This window comes from Anopheles gambiae, chromosome X, assembly GCF_943734735.2.
Source record: "Anopheles gambiae chromosome X, idAnoGambNW_F1_1, whole genome shotgun sequence".
In the NCBI taxonomy this organism is placed as follows: Eukaryota; Metazoa; Arthropoda; class Insecta; order Diptera; family Culicidae; genus Anopheles; species Anopheles gambiae.
This window is the reverse complement of record NC_064600.1, coordinates 1,649,262-1,668,635: the sequence shown is the minus strand read 5'-3', so window position 1 is coordinate 1,668,635 and position 19,374 is coordinate 1,649,262. Positions and strand designations below refer to the sequence as shown.

Here is a 19,374-nt window from a genome sequence, read left to right as displayed (position 1 = left end):
AAACAAGTGTAGTATTGCATAGTTTCAGGCGCTTCGTTTATTTATAGAGATTTTCATCAAGCTGGTAAAGTGAAAGTGGTGAGCCAAAGGTAGCTCTCTCAGTATTTTTTATAAGCTTTTAAGCTCTTTCTGTCCCAAAAGACCACTTGGGGTTCTGGCGGGCATTTTTAACCACTTTCTGTATTGTCTCATCGGCATGCTGTATAAGCGCCAAAAGGTATGCAATATTATATTTTATGACCATTTTTTATCCTATTTTGGCTTCACACAAATTGTACCTTGCGTATGGTTGCAAATTCAAAGAAAACGCATCCGTCATCATCACTATTCTCAACAAAAACACAACAAACGAGGCGAAACCTCCCGTACGTAATATGCATGCTTAGAGATTTATTTTAGAAACTACAAAACAGTAAGTGGAGGTCTCATCAGATTGTGGCAGTTGAAGGCCGTTTCGGTAGCGAACTAGTGGCGCAGAGGTCCCTCTGCACTCAGTTGCAGTGCTCGGTCGGGTCGACGGAGCTGTTCCGCACCCAGCCGAACACGTAGTAGCCGCACATCGCGCCCAGCACCACCGCCAGACACAGCCAGCAGTTGTACGTCATCACGATCAGCATCAGCAGGTAGGAGACGCTCACCTGCAGCAGGTGCAGCAGCGTCTGGATGATGTGCACCCGGTTCAGCAGCGCTTGCCTGTGAGGAGAGGGGGGTGGATGTGGGGAGAGGAGGAGAAAAAGAAGGCAAAGAAGCAGAAGGTGCAAATTAAAGCGAATTGTCGACCGTTTCGAAAGGATAAAAGCCTAGCGTGTGTGTGTGTGTGTGTGTCGATGCGTGACGCAAATGGGTGGTTTTGTGTGTTTCCAAAAAGGCAGAAAACCCCCCCCTCCCGGCTTCATATTACGCGCTCAAAGGATCAAAAGAAAGATGAAACACTTTTCGTCCCGAAATGTGCGCGCACAAACCAACCCACCCACCCATCCCACACACACACACACACACACACACACAGGCAAACAGGGTGTGCCGGAGAGACCTTTCGGGAGAGCAGAAAAGGTTCACAACAAAGCTGTCGATGATGCCGATTCTCCACGGTCTTGCAGAAGGGAAGCAACCCACCCACACTCCTCCAAGCCTCCTCTGGGACCTCCGATGCTGAGATGCAAAAACGGTGATTCGCCTTTTGTTGACGACGCCCTCAAACCGGGGCCCCCGCCATCTTGGGACGCTGCAGCGCGTCGCTTTGATTGTAGGTTCTGCAAAAGGATGCTTGGAGCACGCACACAGTGCGAACGTTTAAACGAGCGAATGGCGACCGATCGGCTCTCTCAACCTCACAAAGTACAAACGGAGGCCGAGCTTCAAAGGTAAGTTCATTCCTTTTTTTTTTTTTTGCTGTCGCTCATTTTCGTTGTTTGTTCCTTTTCTGCTGCATTACAACGGCACCCGGAGAGTGCTCGAAACGCTTTACGTGAGCGCGTGCGTGCGTGTGGCACACACCAAGAAGAATGGAAGGGGGAATTCGAAATTAATAAATCGCTTTATTTAATCAATCGACGACCACTGGCAAGTGGCAAAGTGTGCGTGAATGGGCCACAGCGACGGCCCTGACCCTCCGCACAGCCCGGAAGCGCTGCGAAGACAGCAAGATGAAAGCGAAAATTCCGTTCGGGAAAGACGAGAGCAAAACAACAACAACAACAACAAAAGCGGAAGGAAAGGATTTCCCAACAACCCGTTCTCCAGCCTTCCGCTCTACACGTCGCTTCCGAATCGCTTTTTTTAATTTTGCACGGCACGTGTCCGTCCATCCGGCGCGCTCTCTAGCCAGCGCGCCAAGACGTGGGCCTAATGGAGATGGGCGGCATTGAATCAGATTCATGAATCACATTGAATCGTTCAAGTGAATCGATTCTGCGGGAAGGCAACATTTGAGATTTATGTTTCTTCAAATGCTGAAAGGTGCAATGACTCATGAGTCATGAAAAATTGTAAAATAGTTCAAAAGTAAAGAACAACTCTATACAGGGTTGCCCAACGAGGTTTGACTGTGTCCATCTAAAAAATCTATCTCAAAACTTGTGCATTGGTAAAAAAAACTCCGTGTAGGGTTTCCTAATGAATTTTGAACTGTAACTAGGGTAAATGTACCAATAGTGGTGCAATTTGTAGTGGTACCGATGTGTTTTAATGGATTTAAAGTGTGAGGAAGGATAATTTCTGAATATTTTAACACATAGCAATTGGAATATGTTTTATCTACGCAATCACAACCATTTTTATCATGAAATACATCAAATTTACGAAAAAATACATATTTTTGTGACTGCTTCGTTGTACCTATAATGGTGGTATGGTACCTATAGTCGTCGTATTGTGTTCCTATAGTGGTGGTAAACAAAGATGCATCAAAAACGGTGTATAATATCAATGAAACTTAGTTTCGAAGCAAAAAATGTATAAATTTGATCAATGAAACTATTGACTAAAGTACTGCATCACACCTGTCATCAACCTACACCCGGAAGAGTGTGCTTGATTTGAAGTCAATTTTTCATTCAGCCATATAAGCGAATTTTGGCCTGTTTTTGGTAAATTACCTACATAAAACTCATTTCTGTTGCTTATTTTAGTGAAAACAGTACGACATGTCAAAATTATCCTCGAAAAAATCTAAAACGACCTGTTTTTATTGATTTTATAACTATAACCACTATAGGAGTTATGTGGTCATTTAGAACGTTAACAGAAAAATGAGTTTCGTTATGAAATCCTAAGTTATCGTCACTAAGTAACAGAATGGCCCCATTTAACTTTTAAACCCTTTGTAAAAGGCTAAAGAACATTTCACACTAACTTAAATAACTTAATTACTTGTAATTTGCCGTATGAACCGCATTTTAGTCCAATACCACCACTATTGGTACTACCACCACTATAGGTACCATTTACCCTATCTCAAAATCTTTCTCAAAACTTAAGAATCATGATTCTTCAATGATCGAAACTATCTAATGATTCCTGGACCGAAGTGAAAAGTGAAAAAAGTTGAAACAAAAACGACAACGACGTAATATCACAATAAGATCTTAACAACAGCACAGAAAGAACTCATTAATTAGCATTCTAATTGGAACTAGGAATCTTTCAGAATAATCTTTGTAAAATATATGAAAAAAGAAGACTTGAAGTAGGAACGCTAAAAGCAGTGAGTCTTTAAAGGCACTCCAATGTCTGTATGGATTGATCATGTTATTGCATCCATGTTCCTTGAAGATTCATGATACTTTAGATCTTGGTGAATCTGTTGGGATTGTTAGATCTTTTCATGAATTCCTAATTAGAATCACTCCTCTGCGAAGATTCATGAATTGATTCCGTAAATGTGTGTGCCCCCAAGCAGACCGTAACTGAGCCCTAGTGTGCCCTGGCGCAACAAACGACTCGTAGATGCGGCAGCACTACCTGGCCACCGACAGTCCACGATCAAAGGCATCACCAACACCACACCACAACCTCTGCCTTATCGCTCGTGGCCGTGGTGACTTCAATATGACCCACTCTCCATCTCTCCAGCCGATTACTTACCGGAGCGTACGCTTATCGTTCACCTCGCCGCCGCGCTTGGACGCATCGGAAAAGTGCAGCAGCTCGCGGCCGTACTTGAGCCCCTCGTACGCGAACGCGAGCAGAAAGAACCCGATGACGGCACCGACGAACGCACCGACCTCCGTTGTCGCCCAGCTGGGAAACAGGATCACCTCGCAGCTGCCCGCATGGAACTGGCCAAAGGATTGTCAAGCGTTACCAACTCGGGAGGATTTTGCAGCGGGGCATTAACACTGGCGTACTTACAGACATCTGCATCGGGCACAACATTTCCATGTCGTCTGGTCCGCCATGATTGTGGTCCATATTGTGCTGCTTGCTTTGATAGATGGCACCGGGCTGCAATGTCCTAAACTTTAATCACACCCAAACCGACTTTAACCGAAGTCCCCAGGTTGCAAACTTCTCGCGCAGAAGAACGCCTTCGCTGGGTGAGATTTTCGCTGATGGCGAGCACATGCACAACCCCGTACAGACGGATAGCAACGACTGGTGCGTGCCGAACCGCAACGACTCGGTGTCTTATAAAGCTTCAATAAAGTGGTACAAGAAGAAGAAAAACTCCTCCAGAGCCCTTCACAAAGCCGCAATCGTTCGATTAGATGTCGTGCCCGGTGTGATACCACCGATACCGATGGGGCAGCAGCCGGGAGACATCGATAAAGCAAGACGGTCATACCCATTCGAAGACGCTGAAGTGCTGATAAGAAAACACTGCGTTAACCATCCAGCCCAAAAGGTGTGCAGCCCGGACGCTGCTTATCAGCTGGCGGGGAGAGTTCCCCCTCCACTCCCATCCGCACACAAATCCATCCGGCCGCTCGGACCGATCGGATCCATCGCGAGCGGCAATTGGGAACGGAAAGGATGCTACTGGAACAACGAAACCGGGGGTGGGAAGAGACGGTGAATTGTTTTTGTCGCGGTAAATGCCCTGTACTTCGTTCGCGCGATCCAAACCGCTCGGAGTCCATCGCAAGACAATCGACCGTGCGTTCCTGGCCGGACCGGCCGGTAAAACACCGACGCCGGCCGAAGATAACACGCATTGTGACCTGTTGCTTTCGACTCTACCGTGGGCTACACGGTAGAGGCGCGGGTGGAGCTTAGTGCCGTGTGCAAAAACCGAACCCAACCCGAAACACGAGCTGGGGCGCCGCCGGTGCGAACGTGCGGCCGTGTGCAAAATGGGAGGAAAAAAGGCCCGGGATCGCGCGGACTCGGACAACGCGGATTCCGCACCATTGTGCGGGCAGTACTGGAAGTGGACGGGTTTGTTGCCAACCGGAGCCGGTCGGTAGGAGCAAACAGAGGAAAGGGAGAGCAAAAGCATTCCAATTTTAAGATTGGTTCGATTTCGTTTAATTGCCAGATTAGTTCGAGATGACGTGCTTATGTTATAAATGGAGGTTGATGGAGATTATGTGTGTGAGAGGGAGACGGAAAAAGCACGAATCCCACGAATGACTTTTTAGAATGCTTCTGGAACTATTCCCATAACAATTTTACCGATATCTTCATTTTCGTACTCAACCGCGTGTTTTTTGGTTCCTTTTGTAAGCAACAGTTGGTCTTTTTATGGCAGGCTAGTGATTTATGAAATGGATTGCATACATTTAGGCGTACTTTATCCAAGACTCAAACCAATATTGGTCGTCGCCTGCTCTAAACGAAGGACTATTTAATTCGAAACTGCTAGCATATAGATTAACGCGAAAAATTTAAATATATCCCCTATTTTATTCATAAGTTCAAAGTTCATAAGATTTTAACAAACTCAACAAAGACAATCGCATCTACAAGTATACATATTATATACCAAATAATGCATTTTAGACCGATTTCAGTTAGTTTAGATCGCTTTTAATGCTTTGCTGTGGGGAATTGTTTGAAGTTCAAATGTTCTATATGTTTTACAACCGTGTTCGTTATCTAATAGTATTTGTATATAAAGGAAAATGTTTTTTTTTCTGCACTTAAACGAGGGACCATTTAACAATAACAAAACAAACGCTCTGAGCGTTCTCGTTCGCAACTTATGGAAACATTTGTGATTTAAATTTTACCGATTCCTTCCTCAGTTTTAAGGTCCTCTTACTTTATCTTTACTCTAGGTTACCTGTCTCAAAAATTTATCATAATTCATTCACACATTTCATCGTTATAGCCAGGCTAACACACACACACTCGTTCTCAACTTGTCTAAAACTGCCTTTGAAAAAGAAAAGGCATTGTAGAACAAGCTACACACACACTTTCCTACTCCTTACAACGCCATTAACGCCATCTGTTGGTCCAGTCCAACGCTTTGGCTGCTGCCGGTCTGTGGACTGAAAGACTAAGAGGATACAGAAGCGACGTAAAATATCTCCTTAAATGCCATAATTCGCAACTCACATAATACTGTAAAATAAAAATAAAAAAAGAAAAAATAAAAAATTAGAACCAATTGATCTCCAACCTTGGGGGTATCGTGCACAGCTTACCGGCATTTCGTCACACAGTTACGAGATATTCTCAAAGTATACAATTTTGTTTGCAATTTTGCTGAACAAGGGGATGATTTTCTGGTTGCGCAATGCGTTGGCGTTGCGTAAAACTGGACGGGCCACGACACTACCGATGGGTGTAACGAATTGTGGCGTTGGTGGGAAAAAAAGTTTAATCCATTAGTTTGTTGATTGTTGATTTTTTGTTTTTTAGTTTGTTGATTGTTGATTGATTGTTGACGCCCGCAACAGACAGAGAGGCTGGTATTATTGAATCCGTTCGTAGCTGGCGGCATACGTCCCGACACTCACTAGAACGTACTAGATGGTTGCTACAGTTATTCACCGCGGCGTTGTAGGAGCGGGCTCAAGAAATGTCTTGCCATCCCTAGAATTTCATGTGAGCGCCGTACGTTCCCGCTACGAACGGATTCAATAATACCAGCCAGAGTATCTGAGGTAAACACATCTACAACTACGCAACAGCTACACACACACACACACACAAACACACACACACATACAAAACTACTACAAACCAGTTCACCACCATCCGATCTGCCAGACACTGCCTCTAGCAGGGCATTTTTTTCTCAATATTTTGCATGCAACCCACGGTGTCACGACGCCAACGCCGAGAGGGCGCGGAGTACCTTTTTACACTGAATTTATTTTTTAAACAGATACACAATTGTTGGTTTTGTTTGTTTGTTGTGTAGCAACAAAATTCCAAAGTACACGAGACCACACACACGCACACATACACGCACACACCCACACCCACACACACACACACACATACATACACGCTCATACGTTTTGCTGCTTTTTCCTCCCTCGCGCATCGTTCTAAATCGCCGTTGCATCGTATACCCATTTATTGTTTAGTACAGAGTCTGTTCCCGAGTTACGTGGTTTTATAATTTTCTACAGCTCATGTGTCACAAAAATCAGTATACAATTACAGAATACATTTTTGAATACAAAATCAAACTGCTTTAAAGTCGAAAAATCGGGGAACGTTGCCTCGGGAACAGACTGTATTAGTATTAGGTTTATCTTTTTGCTGCTTAGAATCAATTCAACATTCCACCTGCCTCCCTTCCCCATTGAGTGCACGTGCACACTTTAGACCAGGCGATCACCCGGGGGGGTCCGGTATGGGGTAGAGTAGTTGGTTAGTTTTAAAAAATTTTAAAGTATTTTGCTGCGAGCTAGGAAAATATAGAAAATGAAATACATCTTTTTTTTTGTTTTGCTATCCTCTTAGTACTGCCAAAGAAACCGATCGAAGCTACTAGTGACAATGCGTGTCCAACCGGTCCACCTTCTATTAATATTAACCTTCTATTGTCGTTTTTTGTAGTTGTTTTTTTTTTTTTTTTTTTTTTTGTTGGGACAGAGATCAACAATGTGGAGCCCATCAATGTTGTTTGTCTTGCTCGCTCCGCAGTTCATCCGGGCTGTCTCTCCTGTATGCAGCAGCGTGTATCTTCTGGTTGGTGCGCGAAGAAGGGGCTAAGGTTTGTGAAAATTACATTATTTGTGCTATGACAATCTTGTTTGTTTGGGCGCCCTTCTCTTCCCCTCTCTCTCTCTTTCTCTCTTTCTCATCGAGGTAGAGAGGTAAGTCAGTGGGACACATTGATGAAGCGCAGTTGATTGGAAAGTATAACATTTTACCTAACGCATATGCAAAACGTGTATTAGAGCAAAACACCCTGTAATTCCTGCCTTGACACGCAGCCCCGCCCGTTTGACTAACCATAGAACCCCTTTAGCTTTCAGTTTGAAACCAAAAACCGTTCCGCTTTCGTGCAAGAAAAAAAAAACCCTAACTAAAACAGCAACAACATTTGCTATAAAATTCGTCTCAATCTAACGTTCAATAATGTACCTTAACAGTGGCTTAGTAGTAAGCAATATAAAAGGAAACACTCACTAAGCAATAGGCAATCTGAAAAAGCCCCGCTAAAGGGTCCCCCGCCCGCCGCACACAACTCACACTGCAACATCAAACAACAGTGTGTGTGTGTTGGTGTGTAGATAGCAAAAAAGCTCGTTCGCATAAATTGTTTCCGTACATTTTCGTTTCGTTTCGTTTGTTCACTGACCCCTACTAACCACACACGAGCTGAAGTGGTTCTGCATTCGTTGCTGCAAACTACAAACAAAGCCCCATCGAAGGGCTGCTTTTCGTGGTCCTCTCCTCTGGCGGCATTGACTAGTGCGCGCACAATAAGCTTACTTCGTTCTATTACAGTGTGTGAATGTGCTTGTATAAATCAATGTATGCGTATGCGTGTGGTTTACTGGGTTAGCAGCGAACGTTATGGCATTTCTAATATATCTGGCTTGCTTGCTGTAGGCTCGCGTTCAAGGATTGCGTTGTGCTTGTTTTGTAGGGCCGTTTTTCCTTTGTGGGAGGGGGGGTGGAGGGGGACTAGGATCAACCATTGTCCTTTCTTAAGGGAAGCATTTGTCTTGCTTCTTTTTTTTTTAAACCGTGAAACAGCTGTTTGGGGTTCGTTGCTTATACTCTTTCTCTCTCGCTTTCTCTCTCGCTCGCTCTTCCGATAGCCTGTCAATTCTTTGGACGTTACAACACATAACTTATTCCATTTTTTTGCATGCCATATGCATCCACACGCACACACGCCTTTTTGTTTTAATTTTTGTAAGAGAGAGAAAGAGAGAGAAAGGGCCATGGAAAATGTTACTTTGGCTCCATCTCTTTCTTTTAATAGAATGATTTGCTGTTTATTTTTCCTTTTTGTTGTTGTTGTTGTTGCCTGCCATAACTACATCTAATATTGTTTAGAGCTCGCTAAACGGAGAGATCAGTACACGATATCTCTTTCCCCCGTGCCTTTTTTTTGTTTGCTGCGAGCCATTGCGCACATCATTGCGTTTGCGTGTGTATGCATGTATGTGTGCATGTGCATCTTCAGAAGATTGTTCACTTAACAGTAGGGGGGGGAAACACCATTGCACAAGGGACCTCCACACGGGGAGGCGGGGGGGGGGAGGCTAGACGTACACACACACACACACACATGTATAAAGCAACCCGAAACATGCTGCTGCATGAACGGGCACACACACACAAATACACGCAGCAGGGGAATCTCTCCAAATCGTTTACGTTATGTGTATGTATGGTTTGTGTGTGTGTGTGTGTGTGTTTTCTTCTTATTATTCTTATGCTACTTCTTTGCTATTACTATTTCTACTTTCTCTTTTTCTCTCTTAATATTCGTTGTTTTTTCTCTGCGTATGCGTGTGTTAGTGTGTGTGTATCTTTTTGTAATACATACTTCTTTGCTCTACGTCTCTCTTAAAGAACAATAATTTGCCTTTTTCTCCCTTTTGGCCCGAAAAAAAAACACTACGCAGTAAAGTTGCACTACTACTAGCTATGCCCTAGCACTTCCGTGCACAGTGACGTTAAACGCACAGCGGCGCCGGATGGACTATGTCGGTATATAATTTGCACATTTCGATTGGACCATTTCATTGCACACACACACACATCCTAGTATTCTAGTTTGGACAACAAGGTTAGCTTGTATGAGAAACATGTGCACTCAATTCCATTCCTTTGTTTTCTCTCTTGCCTTCTCTATCTATAGCCTGTTTCGTATAATTTTTTTTTTTATAAATTTCAAATCTGTTTAGCTTTTCTCATTAAACCTCCTCCAGCATGTGTATGTGTGTTTGTGTGGGTATCGGGTGTATCCGGCGGTACCGATATTCCGAATACGGGGCGCACCGGAAGATAAATAGACAAGTGTAAATAAGAATCAAAGCAACCATCCTATCCCCAAGTTTGCCACAGACGGTTTACCCCACCCTTCTTTGCATAATCTATCAAAAACGGTTGACGTTCTACATTTCGTTGCCTCTAGTTTTGTGGTTGTTTACTTGTTTGTTTGTTTGTTTTTTGTTTAAAATTTTGGTGAAACCGATCATTTCTGTGAGCATCTCTCCTCCAGTCGATTATTGAAGCGGGTCGCTCGACCTTGCACTAACGCCCCTCCCTCCTCAACTGTACATTCTTACGATTCGTGTGTGTGTGTGTTTTTTTTTAACTTTAATCTACTAGCAGCACACCCCTGTGCAGGTCAATCATATACTGAATGCATCATAATATTGGCTTGATTTCGTTTATCCTGTTTTTTTTTCCTTGCAAGGTTTTATTGTATTGAACTTTTCTTGTTTCTCGTTGAAGAATTTATGTACACACACACACACACACACCCAGCATGTCGCAGCGCTCTGACGTCTGGCACTGCACTCTCCCCCGCCCCGCACATTGTTTTGCACTTTATAATTGCATATAGCATTAGGCGTACTGTGTATGCGTAAGGTTGCATCGGGGAACACATGAAACATACACGGACACCCACAAATACATAATAAACATACGCAGACAAACATCATTTAGCAATGTAGCAGGATCGCATAACCTTAGCAGTGGTATTACTATAGTATTATAAACGGGAAGTTCGTTTCGTAACGGCTAGACATTATTGACTCCCTTGCACTCTCCTAAACTACACTCTATACTATATACTATACGTATAATTGCGCACACGCACGCACACAACACATAGATAGATACACAAACACGCGCAAAATACAACAGACATACATTGATTAGCATTAAAAGACGTAGTCTTCGGCTCGCCGGAAGTGTCACCGTGTTGGAAAAGATTCCGCCAACGTCTGTCGATCGTGTTCCGCTCTACCCGGCCACCGTGCTGGAGTTGAGAAGCTCGAAATGTTGTAGAACAGGATTGGATGGATTTTCTCACCCAAAAAAAAAGGCATCGGAAAGCATTTTGTATGGCACAGTATTTGAAGCTTTTTGAGTTTTCAATTTCTGCTGTTTGATCTGTTTGGAGTAAAAAAAAAAACACGGAAAGCCGCTTCTTCCTTTGTGCTCGAGCACATGTTAATGTTGGATTGAAGAAATGTCAATAGAAACGCTGTCGCTTTGGCCTTTTTGTTATCGAAGCTTGTCGTAAGGTTTACAGTAAAATGTGGTCCGTGGGCACACGCAAAACAAGATTACGGTTAGCAGTTACTTTTGGATTTGAAATGAAACGTTACAAAAATTCAAACCAGCTATGGCAATGACATTTTAAATAAAACGCACAGTAAAACGAAAAAAAAACAAACAATTTTAACAGGAAAAACATTGCATAAAGCTAATACTGACTGTGGCTGTGATTGCTCCTTACAAGAAGGCGAATGATTTTGGAAATGCGCTTACACGGGATTGCTTTAAACATTGCACCACTCCTTGCGTAGCAAGAACGTACATAAAAAGGCTGATTCGACGTAAGAAGTTCGCACCATCGGTTCGAGCAGAACAGGTTGGCCGCCGGACAGGGGGAGGGGGGGGCACGATGAACGTACGCGCGCGCATCTATCCTTCCACGGTGCTGGATCGAGATGAAGCCGGAAAGCATAGAACCGGCGTGAGTGTGTTTGGCTGCAAGCTGTGTGTGTGTGCGTGTGTGTTTGTTTTACGGATCAAAAATTCCCACCCCATCTATCCTAACCGACATAGCACTACTACATTTAGTGTAAATCGTAACACACTGCTCCTTAAGCTATAGGTGTGTGTTGGCTTAAATGTACAATCAAGCTTCGCCGTGTGTTGCCACAGTGTGTGCCGCGCGGGTTCGTCGCTTACACAGGGGGGCTTACTACACACTCCTGCTTTGCATCCCGGTGTGCACCCCCCACCCAGAGACACCTACATTCCCGTGCCCACCGTGTCGTCAAACTTGCTTTAGCCGAAGTAGTAGCCGGATGGTCCAGAGATTCAGGGTCCAGCGTGGTCCAGCGGTCTCGAGCATCAATAAACACCCCCGCGGGGAAGGTACACGTGTCGACGCATTTACTATATCTCGACTGTGCAACGAGTTGGCCCGGGATACCCGATGGCGGCGCTGTGCGTCTTTAGTGGTACTGCGATGAAAACATGCCAATGTTCTCGAGCTCGAAATCGGGCACCTGACCGTAGTTTGTCTGACCGTAGCTGCAGGGGTGTGGGGTTCACGTGGTTTATACACCATTTTGGTTGGCATGTGTGCCATACAACGTTCCGCATATCATATTGTCGTGTTGTGTTTGTAGTGGTCGTGTTGTTCGAGTGTTGGAAGTGTTGGTTTGTTGGTATGGGGGGGGGGGGATGTGGGGAGATCGGCCACAAATCGGTCGGTTTGAGTTTTGGTTGTTGTTTCGTCATAAAAGGACACACATAAGAGAGAGAAAAAAGAGGAAAGATACAAAATAATCACATTAAAACATAATATCTCCAGCAGACAATGTAGTTGGGTTGGGTGTGGGCGGGATGGGTGTTAAAGAGAGCAAGAGCGTGCAGAAACGAAATCGAAAAATGGTAATGTAAGTGACCCGAGCAAGGGTAGGGGAGCAGAGAGACTAAATCAAAACAAGGACATGACAACGTAACGGGGATTGACGGCGCCCAACAACGCAGGAGACGAACCCGCTCCTGGCGCATCGGAGCCTAAACTAAAGGGAAGGTAGCAACTGAATACTTACAAACTGTGCTTACGCGTTGATTGTGTGGGTGTGTGTGTGTGTGTTAGTACGAGCGGCTGTGTTAGTGCGAACAGTTGTACGTGTATGAGCGTGTGTTATTTTTTTGTTTTTGTTTACCGTACACATTCTACAAGGATAGACAAATACTTCTCTCCCCGCCATGGTTACACTACACCGACGTTCACATACGTTCACCGGCAGCGTAGGAGCGGCTCGGTAGTAAACAAAGGAAGCTAGCGTGTGCTACTACTAAAACGTTCGTTTTGTGCGTGTGTGTGTGTGCGTGTTATCGGCTACTTTAAAATTCTCTCCCCACACATTCTTGTGTTTGTGTATATTTGCATTATCTACTCGAGGGCCGCTTAATTGATACCTCAAAAACACGAAATCAAGGATCCAGGATCCATATTAGCTCTACACTATCTCTCTCATTCTCTCTTTCTCTCTTAAAACTATTGCACCTAGTGTGTCGCTTTGCTTGCAGGTTTTTTTTGGACATTTCAAACGTGTGCGCACAAACTAACCAACACATTTACTATAGTTTTTTTTTTGTTTAAAAGGTACACTTCATACCGTACTTATGTGTGTGTGTGCTTGTTTATGATGAATGGGGTTTTTTGTTGCTTCTGCTTTGTCAGAGTGCAGTGTGTGGCGTGTACTGGCGCGCACGTGTGATGGGACACTTATGGTTAAATTCGAATAACAGTCATGTGCAAACTTCTGCCACAATAAGGTACGTTGAAGGACGAAAGCTCTCACATCTGTGTTTGATATAAACATCACAATTAGGTTTTTGTTCTTTTTGTTTTCTTCTGCATCATCATCTTCTTCCTATCATATGCCTCTTCTACCTTCCTCCGGATGCGGGACACATATTATATACGGCTAACACAGTTAGGGAGACTCCGTCGGGAGTGTGTGGTGATGAGGGGGGGGGGGGGGGGGTAAGGCGAATGGTTAAGAGTAAGTTATAGATGTCTTCTTCTTCTTCTTCTTTTTCTTTGTTTTGTCTTCCCATTTTGTGTTGCTTGCTGTCTTGTTTTACAGCCCAACCGACAGTATTAGGCGCAACAGACCTTCGATACATTTTAAACATACAGTGTTTTTGTGTGTGGGGGTTTGTGTTGTTATGTGCTACAAGCCCCCTGGGAAGAGCGGTTGCACAGACTCGCCCCCCCCCCCCCCAGTTACCATTTACAGAGAGTAGTATTATGTGTGAACCTATAAGTGGTGCATTACCGACTAGCTAATGGTAGTAGTTCGTAGTAGTAGTAGTGGTATCTTACATGACCTAACTTTTTTTTGTTATTTCCCTTCAAAACCAGCGTTGGACAAACGTTTCCCCCTTGTTCGGTTGAAATGTTTGCTTTGTGCATATGTCAGTGTGGATTGTGTGTATGACTAGAATACTCTTCTGAGCGTCCGCGCCTTCGCCTGCACTGGGAAGGCGCTGGGAGACTACCATAAAATCAGTTTGCCTATAGACTAACAGTAACGATGTGAGTGAAGAAAAAAAACAACAACAACAACAACATCCATCAACAGCAACGCAATACTAGCACTATCTTCCGCTAACTCGGTAACGCTGTAACGCGTTACAGCACGAGTTTCCCTATAACGCTAACGCAGAGTAGTTCCCCCGGGCAAGGAGTGGAGCAAGTTATGGTTAGGCTATGTCTTTGTATCTTGCTTGTTTGCTAAAAACACCTGGAGCGTACCTCGAAAGAGGACATTGACAGTTAGGACGACAGGCACAGAGCTGCTGCCGCTTACTACTTTGCGATGTATGGCTTATGCTCATATACATATAATGGTACCAATCGTCTCTAGTTTTGCCGAAGCACTCGGGGTTTCCATGTACAAGTGCAGTTGGGTGAGGACCTAGTTCTATCACTGACTCCGCCGGCACACCCATTATTCATTAGACTACGTTAGTAACATTGTGAGCCCGATGGGCGTCGCAGGGCGGGGTTTACAACACGTAGGTGAAACACATCAACGATCCAACGATACAACAATACGGGCTTGCATCCGCCAATTCTTCTGAAAACTGCTCCCGAGAGGGCTTTGCGAGCTCCTCCAGAGCTCCGGCAAGGTTGTCCCTCTCTAACCAATCAATCGGACAATCAATCCAGAGCAACGGCACTGCCCCCTCCCTGTGCCTGTGTGTATGTGTGCGTGTGTGCGTTGCTTAAGTTCTGCGCTTCTCGTTCCATCGCCGCAGCGTGCTCTCCCCAAATCCCAGCGCACGTTCATCATGACGTCACCCATTAGGCTATGTTCGGCACGGGGCAAAACAAAAGAAACCGGCGCGCGCTCGGGGCAAAACCGACGTGGAATTTATTTCGAAACAAACTTAACTCGAGTAAGCAGCGTTAACGTGCAACAGGGTTTCCGCGCCTTCCAAGCGATCCAAAAGCAAAGACGAGGTTTCCGAAGTCCGAGGACCTAACCTAACACGACACACCTCGCTCTCTCTCTCTCTCTCTCGCACTCGCGGAAGCTTCTTCCCGCACTCCGCAGTCGAAACGGTTCGTTAGAGAGAAATACCGAGATACAGAGAAGGAGGTAGGCGAACGAATGGGGGGGGGGGGGTTGGGAAGGGTGTAAACGTGTGCGTGTGAAAGAGAGAAAGAATGAAGGGGCAAACTTGCAAATCACAAAGCGCACAGAGGACGAGAGAGAGAGAGACGCAGCTATCATTCTTTCATCCCGCCCGTACACACACACAGCCTCCTTACGATCTCCTCCGTCCCTTCGTTTCGTTCCCGCTCATGACCAGCTGGCGTTGTTGTTCAAATCGAGCCAGCTGCTGAGATCCTCCAAACCGGACAGCTGCTGCTCCATCGCGGTCGAGGCGGACGAGAGCGAGGTCGTGCGGGAGGATGCACAGGAGATACCGTCACCTCCACTGTCCACTCTTCGGCTACTACTGCTGCTGCTGATCGTGGTGGTGATGGCCGCCGGCACCGCTGCCGCCACCGTACTGTTTGTGTGACCCGCGGACAGTTGCGGCAGTTGGACGCTCGGTCCTTTCGGCTGATGCTCTACTGGCAGATTCGGTCGCTCGCTGCTGTTCCCGCTGTCTGCGAAGGGTCGGCCGGTAAAGGAGAAGGCGCCCGGCATGGACGGTAGCGACCGTAGCTCGGTGGTGCCATCGTGACCGCCACACTCACTGAGCGACGCCGTCGCGTCGTCAAACTGCTGCTGTGGCAGGTAGGCGTGGTTCTGACTGCCCGGTGCTGGACTGTGGTGGTTCGAAATATGATTGTGAAGATGGTGGTGGTGGTGCTGCTCCATCAGCCCTTGGTGCTGCTGGTAGTGGCCGCCGGCGGTGGTGGTGGTGCTGCTGCTACAGTTGCTGCTCGTCGACAGCACGCTCAGGGCGGGCGGGGGCCGCACCAAACCGGACAGTGTCGCCCCGGTCCCGGCCGCCAGCACGGACTGCGCGATGCCGTCCGACTGCACGTACGGCTCGAAGCTCGACACGTACCGGTGCTGCAGGCCGCAGGACGCCGAGGCGTTGCTCGCTCGTCCACTCACCGAATATCTGCGCTCACAAGGCATTCGCGCCACAAGGGTGGTGGTAAATGGTGGGTGTTTTTGGTGTGGGTGCGCAGTGTGTGGAGATGTGTGTAGGGGGCAAATTGCACGCCCGACAGACACACACACACAGTGTTTTTGTTTGCATTGGGTGGTGAATGAGACACACCGTTGCGCGTCGTTGCGAGTGAGAGATATGAGGAAAGGAACGAGAAACGAGAAAATTAATGGAACTTTCGTGCGCGACTGGTTATCCCCCCCCCTGCCATGATCACATGATACACAGGACCCACAAACACACACACACTTATATTGAACAAAAACGCGCCAAGAAGCGGTATGCCTTTTTTTTTGGGGAGGAGAGATGATTTTGGCGCTCAAATAGGTTTAATGAAAGGTATGAGAGATGGCACAAAACACGTGAAGGAAAGGAACATTTTAATTGCATTTCTTCTTTTTTTTGCACTGCCTGTCCTTCCAATTGTAGTGGGTGTGTGTGTGTGGATTTATGAAAGAGAGATATAGTGAGAAAGATAGACAGTGTGAGACACAGCGCAAAGGGTGCCAGAGAGCAGAGCCGCCGCGTTTGAAAATGGTGGTATGGATTGGACGTACAACACACAAAAACCGCGACACCACACCACACACACACACACACACGAAGCAAAGCGCCACACACACACAGGCAAGCGGAGCCGTTACTTTCCTCTCCCCACTCTTCCGGGTGTTTTCCAGTCACAGTGAAAACCGAGCGAGCAAGATGAGTGTTGCAGGTAAACAGTAAGAAACGAGGCGAGGGACATAAACACACACAATTAACATCTTGTACCCGGCGCCTTTTCACCAAAGGGGGTTTTTTAGTGTACATGAATGTGTATGTGTTCATGCACCCCCCTCCCCCCCCCCCCCCCACCCCTTGGAGGACATGGGGACAACGCGTGAAAAGCGAGACGCCACACAGCACTCATGGACCTTTCCCTCTTAATGTACTTTCCATAGTTTGTGGTTCGAATAGCGCCCGCCAGAGGTGTCCAACCTTTCTGGAGCTTATGTGACGTAATATACGCTTCTGTAAAACTAGCTGAGAGAGTACAGCAGGTCTGGTAGTCATGAAAAAGCGATTCTCCGCTTGTGTTTTGCGGGGAGCACCGTAGCACAGAACTGCAAAGCCCACAACCACGCACAGTAACACATGGCATGTTTTTTTTTGTCCTGCATTTTGCACGTTGCTCTTAACGCACACATACATACACAGACAAGTTACTAATTGTTGCGGCGTTCCTATCGAACGGTCTAAGAGATTTTGTCGCTGCTGCTGCTACTACAAAGCGGTGCTGCTAGCGCCGCAGTTCTAGAGGGTTTGTAAAACACGACCAATATAAATGCTTATTATATCAAGAGGCACGCTCTCCTCACAACCGCTCGTTGTTTTCTTTTTTGTTCTTCTTCTTTTGTTTCCTACTCTTGCAAAGCTTCCCGAGGTGTCCCATTTACTACTTATATAAGACATATATATATATATATATATATATAGAAGTATTTTTTCTGCTCTACCATTAGCTACGTTTTACAGACAGTGTGCTGCTTGTGTCCTTCCGTGGGTTGTAAACAACTCATGCATATAATTTGATGGTGGGCCCATGTGTAGGTAACCCGATTCATTAGGCTTCTGGGGCTAAACACACAGTCACACACCCACACTTCAGTGTTCAGATATAGGTATATATATAATAATAATAATAATAATTGTTTCATTTATATCAAGCTCTTAAGAAATCAGATGCGTTGCACTGTTTTGTATGTTTGTTTTCTTTATCGACAAGTATCAACTGTTCTTGAAACCGGTTGTATTTAGGCTATCATGTGTGCTATTCTTTTACTCCATTCACTTGAGCACTTCGACACTCTTTCCCCTCTTTGGTTCGTTCCGGATTGGATCCAATCTACACATCCACACACACACACACACAGTGTTGTTTGCAACAGGACATTGTTTAGTACACATATTTGGGAACCAATGAAATCGCATCGATATTGGGTTTTAAGTGTTTTCTTTGCAAATCGCCTTTCCATTTGGTTGGCGATGTCACACACAGACGACAGGAATCATCTATGCATTTCCCTTTAGTTCGTTTGCTCTTTGGTATTTATGAGTTTTTTTTTATCGTTCGTGTTAAGGGTACTGTGATTTGCGGTGTTCGATAAGCGATACACACTAATTTTCTCTATCTCTCTCTCTTGGTGAAGGATAGAGAATCCTAGGAACCTACCAGCGCAAAAGCGGTCAAGTCATTTTAGCTATTTTCTTCTTCTACTTTTACTATTTCCTTCCTCAGCTGAATTATGGATGACTTCTACTTTCTCCTGCGCTTTTGGCAATACATCACAATTTAATTGAAAATCGTTTTTAAACATCGTCCCGCAACCGCGCCCTGCGCAACACATCTCATACCCATATCCGCGTCACAAACACAAACCGGACGCGCAGCACACACGTGGTGGCGACGGGGTTGGACGTGGGAGATAGGATGAGGTGTGCGCAAGACGGCAGGCAACGATCGTGCATAGATACTTTTCGGCCCCACTTTCTGTTGCTTTCTTCCTGCCGGCTGGGAAGGGGCGTCGCGCGCTGGAGCGCCTCCGGCCGGCCAGCCACCCACCGTTTCTCCCACTGTTTCTTACGGTCCGCGCGCGCATCCCGGTGCAGTAGTAGTAGTAGTAGTAGTATTAGTTGTTTGGGTTAGTGTTAATTGAGGAGCGCTTAGCATAAATTTAATGACTAAAGGTGCATAATCGTACTGTTCTGATAGCTGTAAATGGAAAAGCAACACGAAAGAAATGGTTTGGTTTTTGTTAGCGGTGCCTTGATGGGTGCGGGCCAAATTGTCTTACGCAATATGCACACAGGCACAAACATAGACACACACACACAACATGGAGGGTACGTGTTAATATTACACCAACCAATACCAATATATGTACTACAACCAACCACACACAAAAAAAATGCCTACAACAAAACTCGAATAATAATGTATGAGGATGATCACATCAAACCACAGCGTAACATTCTATTAGATTAATGGTTTTAGTATTTTTCTTTTCTTCATGAGGAAATTAATTTCATTGTTTTGTTTTGAAAAATTATTTTCAACTA

The 19,374-nt window shown here is 45.5% G+C and overlaps 2 protein-coding genes across 15 annotated transcripts in view; both read right to left on the bottom strand.

The window, feature by feature from the left end:
- Positions 1 to 370: 370 nt before the first annotated feature.
- LOC1272170 (high affinity copper uptake protein 1) lies at positions 371 to 4,653 on the bottom strand. The gene is made up of 3 exons (XM_061655465.1): positions 3,853 to 4,653; positions 3,586 to 3,779; positions 371 to 693 (listed from the first exon to the last, which is right to left on the bottom strand). Exons 1-3 carry the CDS (start codon positions 3,910 to 3,912, stop codon positions 492 to 494), a joined length of 456 nt encoding a protein of 151 aa, XP_061511449.1. The 5' UTR covers positions 3,913 to 4,653; the 3' UTR covers positions 371 to 491.
- A 463-nt stretch (positions 4,654 to 5,116) lies between these two features.
- Positions 5,117 to 19,374, bottom strand: part of LOC1272172 (signal transducer and transcription activator) — a 42,057-nt gene continuing 27,799 nt past the window's right edge. For 7 of the 14 annotated variants that reach the window (XM_061655304.1, XM_061655348.1, XM_061655325.1 and 4 more), the window contains one exon: positions 14,991 to 16,224. In XM_061655304.1, coding sequence (XP_061511288.1) covers positions 15,447 to 16,224 — 778 coding nt within the window. In that variant the 3' untranslated portion in view covers positions 14,991 to 15,446. Of the gene's footprint in view, positions 6,010 to 6,092; positions 6,223 to 9,334; positions 12,148 to 14,990; positions 16,225 to 17,104; positions 19,028 to 19,374 lie in introns of those variants that run through there. The other 7 variants (XM_061655357.1, XM_061655366.1, XM_061655385.1 and 4 more) reach the window with 3 other exon arrangements.

Bases quoted from the DNA above. Each gene is read 5' to 3' on its own strand.
- LOC1272170 (XM_061655465.1), bottom strand. From the start codon at position 3,912: ATGGACCACAATCATGGCGGACCAGACGACATGGAAATGTTGTGCCCG. The intron at 3,780-3,852 runs GTAAGTACGCCA...TCCTTTGGCCAG, and splicing joins TGTGCCCGATGCAGATGTCT to TTCCATGCGGGCAGCTGCGA. The intron at 694-3,585 runs GTAAGTAATCGG...CTCTCCTCACAG, and splicing joins AACGATAAGCGTACGCTCCG to GCAAGCGCTGCTGAACCGGG.